Raw genomic sequence first — 14,426 nt, forward strand, 5'->3', positions numbered from 1 at the left:
TGACCTGAGGTCAGGAGTTCAAGACCAGCCTGGCCAACACAGCGAAACCCCATCTCTACTAAAAATACAAAAATTAGCTGGGTGTGGTGGTGCACCCCTGTAGTCCCAGCTACTCGGGAGGCTGAGGCATGAGAACTGCTTGAACCCGGGAGGTGGAGGTTGCAGTGAGCTGAGATTGTGTCATTGTTCTCCAGCCTGGGCAACAGAGTGAGACTTGGTATCAAATAAATAAATAAATAAATAAGAAAAAGACAATCTAAAAGAAATATGAGCAAGAAAACAAGAACAAGCATTTAACAAAGGAAAGTATAATAGCTTGGCCAATAAATAAAGATGGTTCACTAATGATAAGATAAATGTAAATTAAAATCCTAATAATACAGCACTGCACACTCAGCATAATGGCAAAATTGGCAAAACAGCAAGTGTCAGCCAGAATATGGAAAAACTCAAATACTTGTATGCTGCTGCTAGAAGTATAATTTGGTATAATCAATTTTTTAAAACAATCTGGCCTCATTGATAAAAGCCGTATGTGGGCTCAAACTAAAATTCCAAATTTTTACTCCTCCTCATTCCAACCCTACAGAAATATCTGTCCATGTGCACCAAGAGACATGCACAAGAATGGTCTTAACTGTACAGTCTGAAATCCCCCCAAAAACCCTATATTTACTTATTTACTTTTTAGAGATAGTGTCTCGCTCTGTCAGCCAGGTTGGAAGTACAGCGGTGAGATCATAGCCTTCTATGGCCTTGAACTCCTGGGTTCAAGCCACCCTCCAGTCTCAGGCTTCCACGTAGATGGGACCACAGGAACATGCCATGCCTGGCTTTTTTCTTTCTTTCTTTCTTTCTTTCTTTCTTTCTTTCTTTCTTTCTTTCTTTCTTTCTTTCTTTCTTTCTTTTCTTTCTTTCTTTCTTTCTTTCTTTCTCTTTCTTTCTTTCTTTCTTTCTTTCTTTCTTTCTTTCTTTCTCTCTTTCTTTCTCTTTCTTTCTTTCTTTCTTTCTTTCTTTCTTTCTTTCTTTCTTTCTTTCTTTCTTTCTTTTTAATAAAAATGGGGTTCTTGAACTTTTGGGCTCAAGCAGTCCTCCTGCCTTGGCCTCCCAAAGTGCAAGGATTACAGATACTGATCAATTTTTTAAATTCTTTTGTAGAAACAAGAGTCTCTGTTGTCCAGGCTGGTCTTAAACTCCTAGCTTTAAGTGATCCTCCCACTTCAGCCTCCTGAGAAGCTGGGATTACAAGCAAAAACCACTGCACCTAATACAAAAACTATAAATAACCCACATGTCCACCAAGATTCAAAATGATAGTGCATGTTCATACAAAAAAATACGATAGGGCCATGAAAATGAGTAAACTAGGCCAGATACAGTGGCTCATGCATGTAATCCCAGCACTTTGGGATCCTGAGGTGGATGGATCACGAGGTGAGGAGTTCAAGACCAGCCTGCCCAATATGGTGAAACCCCATCTCTACTAAAAATACAAAAATTAGCTGGGCATGGTGGCACATGCCTGTAGTCCCAGCTACTCGGGAGGCTGAGGCAGGAGAATCACTTGAACCTGGGAAGCGGAAGTTGCAGTGAGCCAAGATTGTGCCACTGAACTCCCGCCTGGCAACAGAGTAAGACTCCATCTCAAAGAAAAAAACAACAACAAAAAAACAAAGAGTAAATTACCTGGCTACCTATAACAAACTGGATGAATCCTAGGATTACAAAGCAAAAAAAGCAAGTCTCAGAAGAATACACACAGTATGATTCATTCTATTTGTATTAAGTGCAAAACAAGATATTGTTTAGGGATATGGGCATGTGTGGCAAAACTCTAAAGCAGGTTCCTGAGGATCAGGTACTGGGCAGCCTGCCTGGCCACAGTCAGCAGCGTGGGGAAGAGAAGGGCACATGAAGGACACGAATGAATGGGAAGCTGAATGGCAAGATGTCTTGTGATAGCAGAGGCCACTAACTGGTGAAGAGAAAAGGTTCTAGAGCTGAAAACATTTCAAGGTAAAGGAAATACTATTCTTTTTTTTTTTTTTTTTGAGATGGAGTTTTGCTTTTGTTGCCCAGGCTAGAGTGCAATGGCATAATCTTGGCTCACCACAACATCTGCCTCCTAGGTTCAAGCAATTCTCCTGCCTCAGCCTACCAAAGAGCTGGGATTACAGGTATGCACCACCACACCAGGCTAATTTTGTATTTTTAGTAGAGACAGGGTTTCTCCATGTTGAACAGGCTGGTCTCTAACTCCTGACCTGAGGTGATCCACCTGCCTCGGGCTTCCAACATGTTGGGATTACAGGCATGAGCTGCTGAGCCTGGCCAGGAAGTACTATTCTTTTCATTTGGGTGAAAGTAATTACTAGGTGAAAAATCAGAAGACCTGTACAATCCTCCAGACCAGGACTGCCCTCTAGATGCTGCCATTACTCGTACTTCATCTCAGTCAGTCAGGGTGAGGGCGCTTTTTTTTTTTTTTTTGGAGACGGAGTTTTGCTCTTGTTGCCCAGGCTGGAGTGTGCAAGGACCTGATCTCAGTTCACCACAACCTCCACCTCCCCGGTTCATGCGATTCTCCAACCTTAGCCTCCTGAGTAGCTAGGATTACAGGCTTGAGCCACCATGCCCAGCCTATAGGGTAAGGGAGCTTTAAAAAAAAAAGTATGGGAAAAAAAGCCTGCACAACATCAGGCAAGTTATCACCTTCTATGGGACTCAGGATATGAAGATCAATCAAGATAATGCATATTGAGGAACTGAAGATAAATACCTTCAGGGGGTGGGAACAGATAAATTTCAAGCTCATCATAGTCTCAACTAAAGGCAGATTTATAAAGACACTAAAGACACTTGAACTTCAGGACCCCTTACCTGCCCAAGCACCCTACTAAGGCCCTAAGAAGAGCTCTAACCATTTTGTATTATTTTCCTTAAGAGAGTCCCCAAATGGTATAAACTTCAAGCCCCACAAAACCTACATAAGCTCCTGATCTGAATCCCAAAGTGGTAAAACACTTACCACATAGGCAGGGGGGACTCCTGTTTAAATTCTCTGCTTCTATTGAATTTCCCTGCTACAGAAAACCATCTCCTAATTCAAATTAGATTTCCCTCAGGAACTAAGAAAGTTTAAATTTTAAGTTCTCAAAAGACTATGACTAATAAGGCTCCAGAAATCCCTGGCTGTGCCCTTTATTCTTGCACAGAGACCTTAGGATACACTGAATCTTGCTGGATAACTCAATACAATGCAATACTATTTTTCTAACAAGGCCCTTTGCTAAGAAGGTGCAAACTAATTTTGGCAAATATCCCTGCTAAATATTGTAATTGGCTCAAGGATGACAGAGCACAAACCACCTCTGTGTTGTGCCTACAATCTGCTTTCAAAACACTATGCAATCTTGCCTCAAGGCTGGTAGTATTACCGCACACTCCCTGCCTTCAGCAAATGTTCCCAGGTCTTCTGCACCAGGATCTGGAGAGGCAGAAATGCAGGGACAGATGTAATAACAAATGCCTTTACCACCCCAGCATTATGTGGATAGAAAACCAGAACTCCTTGTGCTTTGTCTTCTGTGTGAATGAAGGAGCAGAAGCAGAACCAATGATCTGAGAACAGGGAGAGGAATTTGTCACCAGATAGAATATTTCAACAAGAAGAACAAATCATCCAGAAAGGGGATTTGCTTAGCAGAGGTTGAGGAATTTGTAGAGTAAGTCAGAACTCCTCCCTCACATAAAGGCTATATTCAACAAGGAAAGAATAGGACTCATAAGAAAATGTTATTTTGAGGAAACCAAAAAGGAACATGCAGTAAATCCCTGTAAAATCCATGCAAGACCAACAAGGTTTTTGAGGATTTTAGATGAGCAGAAACATTGCCAGCTTGGAATGAAAGTGACAGAGACGTGTAAAATTGAAGGAGACTGTTGGACCCTCAAAATTCTACTGGTAAGAGGCAGGCTGATAAAACAACTCAGCTACAAACAAGGCGCTACCTTTCACTGAAAAATGAAGGACGACAGTGGTGTAGCCACAAGCCCAGACGGTGGAGCCATGAGCCCAGAACAAACCAAGAGCAAACAGGGTAGAACCAAGAGCCAGGGGCAGAGCTGAAAGCCAGAATTATTTCCAGGCCTTGAAACCTAATCAAGGAACTGGAGTCTGCCCAGCTGGACTTCAACGCTGCCTTGGGCTGGTGACTCCTTTTTACCTTCTGTTTTTCCTCTTTGTGAACCTAAAGTCCATGCCAGTCCCACCTTGTATGTTGGGAGGGCTGGGGGCAGATGACTTGTCTCTTTAGTTTCATAGGTCCACAGACTTGATAGATTACACTCCCAAGCCTCATTTACATGGGACTTAGATGATCTTGATCATGAGATTTTGGGTATGTAAGCCCACAAGACTTAGGACTTTGAACTGCAGCCATAATGGGATGAGACCATCTGGAGGAGGTAACCGTATTTGCCTAAGATAGGGACATGAATTATGGGCGCCAGAGGGTGGACTGGGATGGGCAAAAACTTCAGATGCTGATAGCAGAAGAGGAATTCAGAGAGATTCAAAGTGTGAGAAAGATTCAATACAAGGAGGTTCTTTATAACTGAGATGGAGGAGGGGGATCACAAGGGCAAGGACTTCTGGGAGGAGGAGCTGAGAGGATCCCTGTCTGACAGCCAGCAACAAAACAGGGACCTCAGTCCTGTAAGTGAAAGGAACTGGCAGACAAACATCCTGGCTGAGCTTGGGAGAAGATTCTTTCCCAGAGGCTCTAGATAAGAGCCTCGTCTGGCTGATGCCTTAACTTTGACCTCATGAGATCTGGGTCCAGCCAAGCGTGCCTGAACTTCTGACCCAGAGAACTGTGAGATAATAAGAGGGTGTTGTTTTAAAAACTACTAAATTTGTGGTAATTTGTTACACAGCAAGAGAAAATGAATCCAGATTCTGTTTAGGTTCACAAATTCTATTTCTGGAAATGTTGCTGCCCTAGCCCATTAGGAGAGCTAACCTCAGGCAGCAACAAAAGGACCAGGTTCAGTTCTGTGATTAGCCCTTCCTAGCATAAATTTCCTCATTGACAAAGTGGGTGAGTCAAGAGAGAAAAGCTGTAAGAAAACATTTCTGTACCAAAATTGTGTTCAAATATAAGATGTATTTTTAATCACAACACCCATGCTGCCATCTGCAAATGAGGAACCCAGGCATGGCCAAGAACAGAAAAGTCATTAACTCCTTACCTTCCTCAGGGCAGGTCTGTAGATTGCTGGAATAAAGATATGCTCCTTCTCCTCTTGTTAGAAAAGTACCCAGGAAAGACTCATCCCCCTTTAAAAACAACAATAAGAATAACAAAAACCAAAAAAGAACAGGTGATTTAGAACATAAATACAGAATCAAAAGTCTTGCCCAATTTGTGTCTACAAAAAGCTGAGTCAGGCTCAGATAGCCCCAGTGTATTCCATGGCCTTTGGCATTGTCTGGCTCTTTGGCAGGTTGCTGGCATCCTTGATTTGTGCTGAGAAAAAGAACATTAAGGTTTTTCTCTGAGTCCAAGCATCAAAGCCTTCAATGCTTGTTCATGTTCCAGTGGATTTATTCCCTCTGTGAAAATGGAGGCAGCTTCTCCTTGGCCTTAAGCCTTGATGTCCCAGCTCTACATGTCTAGGTCAATCTGGGATCTGCTTTCAATATTACAGGGAGATTTTTTAAAAACACCAAAAGACCCTAATGGAATAAAGAATCCCTCTAATTGTATCTTCTATAAATGGTTATTTATTTATTTAAGAGATGAGGTTTCACTATCTTGGCCAGGCTGGTCTTGAACTTCTGACCTCATGATCCACTCGCCTCGGCCTCCCAGAGTGCTGGGATTAGAGGCATGAGCCACTGCACCTGGCCTTATAAATGGTTATTTCTAAAGCTCTGCAGGGAAGGGGAGGAATGCATATAGGAAATGAAGATAACGTAGTGTAAATCCTTTAGATTAGTAATGAGATAAAATATCTTAATACCTTTATGAATTGCTTACATTATCTTTTGATACGATGTTAACACAGAATAAGAAGGCTGCTTACCTTCACTGCTTGCTGGGTTTTCTCAGAAAATTTTACTTCATTATCTTCCACCTGTGTCCAAAAGGAATGCAGATTTTCAGTTGACTACTTCAAGGGAAAACCCTGCTAGGTCTCCCCCGTGTTCAAATACTTCCAGGACACTGGCTGGGCAGTCCCTCCACCATGTCCATGTCCAGTACTCTCAGGCCATGACACAGCTGAGATGTCTGCTGGTGACCAGGGCTCAGAGCCCAAGGTCATGGTGGGCTCTCTCACTAGGACCTGAGGTCCAGCTAACGAGCTTATGGCATGTGTTAGTCTCCACCTACATTTCACTTAGAGAAAAACAACGGTTTTTAGGAATGAAGCAAACAATGTATTAAAATACTTTCAGAGAGTGTCTTCTCATTTAAACACGTTCAGGTTAGAGGATAACTCTCAGTCTTCCCTGTCTGTGTGGGAACTACAGAAGCAGAATATGAACACTCAAGCAGGGACTCAGCCCATTAGCAGACTAAATGCTGTCACATCTTCTAAGTTCCAAGGTGCTGGTTTCAGACCAAGTCCCTCCCGCTGTGCAAAATGGGACTTTTCTACAAGTAGAGAGACGTTGCTGTAAAAAAGTAGCAACCACTCTACCAGTGAAGGAAACTACAGGATCCACTTCGCACTATCTGTGTGACCTTCTAAGCTCAGTTTTCTCATCTGTAAAATGAGGCTATTATGTCTTCCTTCACAATTTAACAGTGACCCATATAACTTTGTTCCTTTCTTATGAAACTTTTCTAAGATTATGAGAGTTAACAAAATCAGGTTCATCTGCATAAAGAGAAAGGGCTGAGATAAAAACTTCCATTCCTGAACAACAGCTAGTTCAGGATCTAACATCCCACCAAGGGCACACAAAGAGGCTCTTCCTCAAATGTTCACCCTGATTTTTCCACACATAGGCCCACTTCCACCTGATGAATGACACTACTAACCAGCCAGGAGCAGAATCTGGGTACAGCGGCAGTCAGGACTACGGAGCTGGTTTCTGCGGTAACAGTGCCATCTGCAGGAAGACCACAGACATGCCAGTTACTCCCCTAGCACCTCAGCCAACCTCGCAGGCCACAAACCCTAAATGCTCTTCTCAGGAGCAAGGGCTCTTATTTTATTTTTTTTGAGATAGCATCTTGCTCTGTCGCCCAGGCTGGAGCGCAGTGGTGCAATCTTGGCTCACTGCAATCTCCACCTTGCAGGTGCAAGCAATTCTCCTGCCTCAGCCTCCCAAGTAGCTGGGATTACAGGCATGTGCCACCACACCAGGCTAATTTTTGCATTTTTAGTAGAAATGGGGTTTCACCATGTTGGGAAGGCTGATCTCGAACTCCTGACCTCAGGTGATCCACCAGCCATGGCCACCCACAGAGTTGGGATTACAGGCAACATGGCAATACTCTGGTTTGCTACAAAAAATATGAAAATTAGCCAGGCGTAGTGGCACGTTAGTAGTCCCTGCTACTTGGGAGGCGGAGGTGGGAGAATCGCTTGAGTCCAGGAGGTGGAGGCTGCAGTGAGCCGAGATCATGCCACCACACTCCAGCCTGAGTGACAGAGCAAGACCCTGTCTCAAAAAAACAAAAACAAACTCTTGGGAATTAGTCCATTTTACCATTACTTTTTATTTTTAATTTTTTAATTTTTTTTTTTTTTTTTTTTTTTTGAGACGGAGTTTCGCTAGTTACCGAGGCTGGAGTGCAATGGTGCGATCTCGGCTCATTGCAACCTCCGCCTCCATGGTTCAAATGATTCTCCTGCCTCAGCCTCCTGAGTAGGTGGGACTGCAGGCACATGCCACCATGCCCAGCTAATTTTTGTATTTTTAGTAGAGATGGGATGGTCTCAATCTCTTGACCTTGTGGTCTGCCTGCCTCGGCCTCCCAAAGTTCTGGGATTACAAGCATGAGCCACCACGCCCAGCCTACTTCTTAATTTTTATCAAGGTAGCACAGGTACACATATTAAAGATCAAAGAGAATATTATCAGGCTCATTCTAGCGTTCTTTAGAATATTTTCATTCCTTAGAATATATTTCTTAAGAATATTTTGCCCATATAACAGGTTAAAAAGTGATATGTCGTTATTGTTTCAAATTGCTTTTTTTTTTTTTTTTTAGACAGAGTCTCACTCTGTCACCCAGGCAGAAATGCAGTGGCACAATTTCAGCTCACTGCAACCTCCACCTCACAAGTTCAAGTGATTTGCCTGCCTGCCTCGAGTAGCTGGGATTACAGGTGTCCACCACCATGCCAGCTAATTTTTGTATTTTTAGTAGAGATGAGGTTTCACCATGTTGGCTAGGCTGGTCTTGAGTTCCTGACCTCGAATGATCCTCCTGCCTTAGCCTCCCAAAGTGCTGGGATTACAGGTGTGAGGCATTGTGTCCAGCTTTCAAATAGCTTCTTCTTGACTACTAATGAGGCTATACATCTTCATTTATACATATTCCTCCTCCCTTTTTTGTTTTCCACACCTATGAAGTACCTGTTCATTTTTTTTTTTTTTGCTCATTTTACCATTGGGTAGCTTATCTTTTCTTATTAATTTGTAAGACCTCTTTATAAATTAGGATATAAACTCATTAATGTTCCTCTTGTTTTTTTTGAGACAGGGTCTCACTGTGTCCCTGAGGCTGGAGGGCAGTGATATCATCATAAGTTCTAATATTTTTACCAGTTTATTGTTGGCTTTTTGCCTTAGCATATAGCTTATTTTGCTCCCCCCCAAAAAAAATAGGCTTAAGGTTTGCTTTCTAAAGATCATATATACGTACCCTTTTCTTTAACTAAGATCTGAGAAGTCAAAAATGATTCAGAGAAGACCACAGATCCTAAGCAACCATTTCCTCCCAGCAAGTCAGGAATGTCATAGACGGTCATATAAGCCTGCATCAAATGAGAAAACAGAGCAGTTACCAGCCTGAAACCTTCAGAGAGAAGTCCTTAAGAAGGAGACCACAAAATACTGCCTTAAGGAATATGGCAAAAGAGTACTGAAGAGTTTCTAGGAAAAACTGGAGTTATCTTAAATACATCTTTGAACTGGGAGGTGACTTCAGGATCACACAGGCTTCCCTGAAATTGCTCCCTGATCAGAGACGCACTTGGGCAATAAAGAAAGTATCTTTTTGTTTCTATAAATTCCCTCAAATTGCTTTATATTGACTAGGCACAGTGGCTCATGCCTGTAATCCCAGCAATCTGGGGTGTCAAGGTACCCAGGAATTTGAGACCAACCTGGAAAACAGTGAAATCCCCACTCTACTAAAAAAAAAAAATTAGGCCAGACATGATGGCTCATGCCTGTAATCCCAGCACTTTGGAGGCCAAGGCAGGTGGATCACCTGAGCCCAGGAGTTTGACACCAGCCTGGGAAACATGGCAAAATTCCATCTCTACTAAAAATAAAAATAAATAAATAAATATATATATATAGGCTAATATATATATATATATATATTAGCCAGGCATTATGGCATGTGCCTGTAATCCCAGCTACTTGGGAGGCAGAGGCAGGAGGATTGCTTGAACCTGGGAGGTGGAGGTTGCAGTGAGCCGAGATCACGCCACTGAACTCCAGCCTGGGCAACAGAGTAAGACTCCATCTCAAAAACAAAAAAAGCAGAAAAAAAAAAACAAAAAAAATCCAGGCATGGTGACATCTGCCTGTGGTCTCAGTTATTTAGGAGGCTAAGGCAGGAAGATTGTTTGAGTCCAGGAGGTTGACGCTGCAGTAAGCTATGATCACGCCACTGCACTCGGCCTGGGTGACAGAGCAAGATCCTATCTCAAAAACAAGAACAACAAAAAACCAAGAAAGCTATTCAAGCTTTTGTGGCCAAGACAAATAGAAGCAGAGGCTTCAGTAGCCTGGAAAGAGCAACTCAGAGAGCTCCCAAATGTCTGGTAAGAAAGCCCCAGGTAAAAACTGGTGAAAATGGACAATTCTGGGAAGAAGCCAGCAGAAGAAACAGAGGAAGTGATGTTAGCCAGAACTAGAGTCTGGGATAGCTAGGAAGATCTGATGAGGGACATGGGATAAGTAGCACAAGGACCTCCTACCCTGAAGAGCACTGAGTGGTGGGTAGGGGTACAGAGCTTCTGAAACTAAGACCACTTTTACATACTGTCATCCTAGCCTGGGACCCCTGTCCTACCCCTCAGGACAGAGACAAACGATCTGAGGATCTTGAAGGAATTGCTGGATTTTTTCAAAGGAAAACCTAAAGAGGGCAGAAGTATGAAAAGAAAAAAACAGTTAAAGCCAAAGCCCTTAATTTTCCACATTATTATGGTAATAGGATATACAAAAGAGACAGGTAGGCTTCTATACTTGAATGAACTTTCTTTTTAGGTTTGACAACTGGAAGGTTTATATAAAGCTGTCTCAAAGAATTTTGAGCATCTGAAGACACAGAACCCTCCTGAGCTACATGGTTCCTCTTGTGACAATAGCAATCCTATGTCTTCGGTTCCCAGACCAATCAGGTGGACAGATCCTGTGGGTTCCTGATCCTTCATGTTCATATTTGGCCACTGGTATTGAGAAGGGGAGAGAGGACATTATAAAGAGGACATGAGGTGTTTGTTGGAGACTTGCTATGTATTTCCTACCATGTGGCACAGGGAAAGAAAGAATATGTGTCATATGACACATTAGGATAGAATTATTCCTTAAACTGCAACTGCAAGTACTATAGGAATACTTGCAGGGAGAAATCAACAGGGGAGGTTTTGAGAAGGAGCTAGAACTTCATCTCTGTCTGGATAAGAGGACAGAATGTAGATAGAAAGCATCAACTTCCAGCATTTTATTTCCTATCTCATTAGCTGTGCATACTTAACACAGACTGTGATTCTACTGGATTCCTAATCACCTGCTACTGTGCAAAGCATCTTCCAAAGCACTGCGCAAAAGTCCAAGAAGAGAAGTCAGGGACTTAAAGTCTAACAAGGAGATAAAGTATTATTACCTAACTATCGGAAAGTATTTCCCAATGTTTTAATAATACCACAAAAAAGCCTAAATTAGTTCTAAAGGAACATCCACACAAAATGTTGACAGATGGGGACCAGGAACATTATAAAAACATAAATTACAACCTTAAAAAAATTACCCTTGTTGTGCTGTTCTTTGTAGATGAGTTAACACTACTGACAGGAACTTTGAGTTACTTTTCCACAGGTGATGGTGAGGGGAATGCATTTGTACCAAACCATTCACAGCTGGTCACCTAATTTCCTGGGACCAAAGCTTTTCGGAACTAAGGCTCAGGCAGTGCTCACATAACAGACTCAAGATCACACCACCAACAGAATCCTGGCTGGATATCTACCACCCTCTCATGCACTGTTTGCCAACCTTCTTCATATCAGATGCTCTGGCATAAATGGAGGACTCAGCTTGTGACTGAGAGCAATTGGCCTAGAAACTCTGGCTCCCCAGGCCATGCCATCCCACCTGGGGACCATTATCTCAGTGCATCTCTAAACCATTCCCCCAGCACACAGGTTGGAAAACTTTGCTGACTACCCTACTTCTTAGGAGACCCAGGTCCCTACTGACTGTTGGTTATTTAAAATAATTATAGTCATGTATCACTTAATGACAGGAATACATTCTGAGAAATGCATCATTAGCTGATTTTATCATTGTGTGAACATTATAGAGTGCACTTACACCTAAATAGTATAGCCTACTATATACCTAGGCTAGCTGGTATAGTCTATTGCTCCTAGGCTACAAACCTGTACAACATGTTACTATACTGAATACTGTAGGCAATTATAACATAATGGTAAATATTTGTGTATTTAAGCATATCTACACATAGAAATGGTGAGTAAAAATACAGCATTTTGATATTATGGGACCACTGTTCTATCTGTAGTTCACTGTTGACCAAGATGTTCTTTTGTGGTACGGGGCTGTAGTTAAATTTTCCCGGGTCGCTGTTTTTGTTTGTCTTTGAGACTAAATCTCTGTCACCTAGGCTGGAGTTCAGTGGTGCAATCACGGCTCACTGCAGTCTCAAACTCCTGGGCTCAAAAGATCCTCCTGCCGCAGCAGCCTGAGGAGCTCAGGCTACAGGTGCATGCCACCACAACTGGCTAATTTTTAAAATATGTTTTTGTGGACAGGGGGTCTCACTATGTTTCCAAGACTGGTCTCAACTCTAGGTTCCTGTTAAGGGCATCAATGCAAGTCTTGGAACTCAAAGAAGCCACTGACAAACTTTATCTGTAAGGCAGGCTTATCCTGGACTCATATTTAGACATGAGGCCAGAGCAATCTCAGCTACCTGTAGGAAGGCTTCATAATGCAGAAAGAGGTGCCTCCCAACACCTTAGTTAAGACTTTGGACCCTGGGGAAGCCTAGGCAAGGGAGTATAGATGTGGGTGGGCCTGGCACAGCTACCTGGGTACCCTCAGTAAGCACAGGCTCACCACTGCTTTGGCTGGGATAGGAATGGAACAGATCAGGTTCTTCAGGTAAGGGGTGGGCTACACAAGACCTCCACCCACTTCCACCTCCCTACTTACAGATGTCCCTCTGCAGGCCATTTCCAGCCAGCTGACCCATGACAGCTCTGCTTACCGTCTTCACAAAGAAGAAGCTATCTTCACAGTCCAGCGGTACAATTCTATGAGAGGGAAGAGATGGAAAAGACTGTTAAAGAGTTTTTAAGTGTACTGAAATTTATAGTGTTGACTTTTCTCAACCTGGCAATGACAAGTCATAGACTCAGATTGTTCTCAGGGACTTTTAAAACACTGGGTCACATCTATGTAGAATTGGTATGTGGGCCACTAAGATAAATATGTCCAGCCCCACCTCTGCCCCTCAGCTCTGCAGTGGGAAGCACTCAGGGTACAGGGACTCAGCTGAGCACAACCAACCCAACCCTAACCCTGGAGTGATATCACTGCCAGGTATGGAACTGTGAGAAAACCACTCATGTCAACAGCCTCCCCTATCTTTATCTTCCTAAAACTTGCTCCATATGAGGATGCACCACAATCATATACGCACCTTCCCTGATTATTCACAGCATGTATGTGAAAAGCCATCTTGGAGCTGTAGACCAGAAACAAAACAAAAGAAAAATCAGTCTGCTCCTGCTCCCCAGATACTTGAGCAAGGTCCTGCTTGGGACTCTCAAGACTACACAGTGAAGTGTGTGTCATCCTGGCTTTACACAGATTTACCCTAGATATTTCAGATACTTTCCCCACGGTCCCACACAACCAGGAGGTGTGGGACCAGTGTCTGACTCTAATCATGGCCCTGCCTCTGTGCAAGTCCTAAGGACTGTCTTGACTCCTGGACCACAACAGGAGAAAATGGCATGAGAGGACTGACACTCACTGCAAACTGAGAGTGACCCTCCATCCCTGCCCTGAGCACAAGCAGAGGCCACATCTCTGCTACTCATAGTCAAATGCTATAGAGCCATGGGCAGGGCCAGGGCTTCAGAGCTGAGAAATAACTAGAAAACCCTTTGAGCTTACTCTAAATTGTGTAAGTGTAATTTCTTGCATTAACAAGCACTGGATAGTTACACACTAATTCCTGTCTGCATTCATGGCTCCTTACTCCTTCCTTTCCCTCTTGGGAGAAAGTGATCTGCTAATCTGAAGCAGTTCGAGGATCCTTAGTGAAGTCATCTTTTTTATTTTTATTTTTTTGAGACAGAGTCTTGTTCTGTTACCCAGGCTGGAGTGCAGTGGCACCATCTTGACTCACTGCAACCTCCGCCCCCTGGGTTCAAGTGATTCTCCTGCCTCAGCCTCCCCAGTAGTTGGGACTATAGGTGCGTGCCACCACAACTGGCTAATTTTTGTATTTTTAGTGAAGACAGGGAATTGCCATGTTGGCCAGTATGGTCTCAAACTCCTGACCTCAAGTGATCTGCCTGTCTTTGCCTTCCATAATGCTGGGATTACAGGTGTGAGCCATTGCACCCTGCCCTCAGTGAACTAATCTATGTGGTGAGAAAGGGGTGGGGCTCTAGGTAGAAGACTGGCCTGGGAGACTCTTCTCCAATTGACTGGCATTTTCTCCTTGTGCCTTTCTCCAGCTAGGGCAGGCACCCAGGCCTAGGAGGCCTTGGGAGTGAAAGGTGACCTGCTCTGGGAAGGTTGAATGGCCTAGGCAAGGGCCTGAGTAAAGGAGGAGCAGAATGACTATGCCAGCCATATGGTTGGTAAAAGAGAATACCCCACTGTGATAGCTAACATCTATGTGCCCAATTGCTTTACAAAATGGGTAGTTGAGGAAGCAGATACAGAGTTCCCTATCTTGCCCAGA

At 43.3% G+C, this 14,426-nt stretch overlaps 1 protein-coding gene across 4 annotated transcripts in view; it reads right to left on the reverse strand.

Moving 5' to 3' along the window:
- Positions 1 to 14,426, reverse strand: part of DNAAF9 (dynein axonemal assembly factor 9) — a 153,494-nt gene that overhangs the window by 63,805 nt on the left and 75,263 nt on the right. For all 4 annotated transcript variants that reach the window (XM_078371253.1, XM_035302789.3, XM_035302788.3 and 1 more), the window contains 6 exons: positions 13,149 to 13,193; positions 12,714 to 12,759; positions 8,889 to 9,000; positions 7,053 to 7,123; positions 6,091 to 6,141; positions 5,254 to 5,341 (listed from right to left, as the gene is read on the reverse strand). In XM_078371253.1, coding sequence (XP_078227379.1) covers positions 5,254 to 5,341; positions 6,091 to 6,141; positions 7,053 to 7,123; positions 8,889 to 9,000; positions 12,714 to 12,759; positions 13,149 to 13,193 — 413 coding nt within the window. The remainder of the gene's footprint in view (positions 1 to 5,253; positions 5,342 to 6,090; positions 6,142 to 7,052; positions 7,124 to 8,888; positions 9,001 to 12,713; positions 12,760 to 13,148; positions 13,194 to 14,426) is intronic.

The sequence above is a fragment of the Callithrix jacchus genome, chromosome 5 (genome assembly GCF_049354715.1).
Source record: "Callithrix jacchus isolate 240 chromosome 5, calJac240_pri, whole genome shotgun sequence".
Lineage (NCBI taxonomy): Eukaryota > Metazoa > Chordata > Mammalia > Primates > Cebidae > Callithrix > Callithrix jacchus.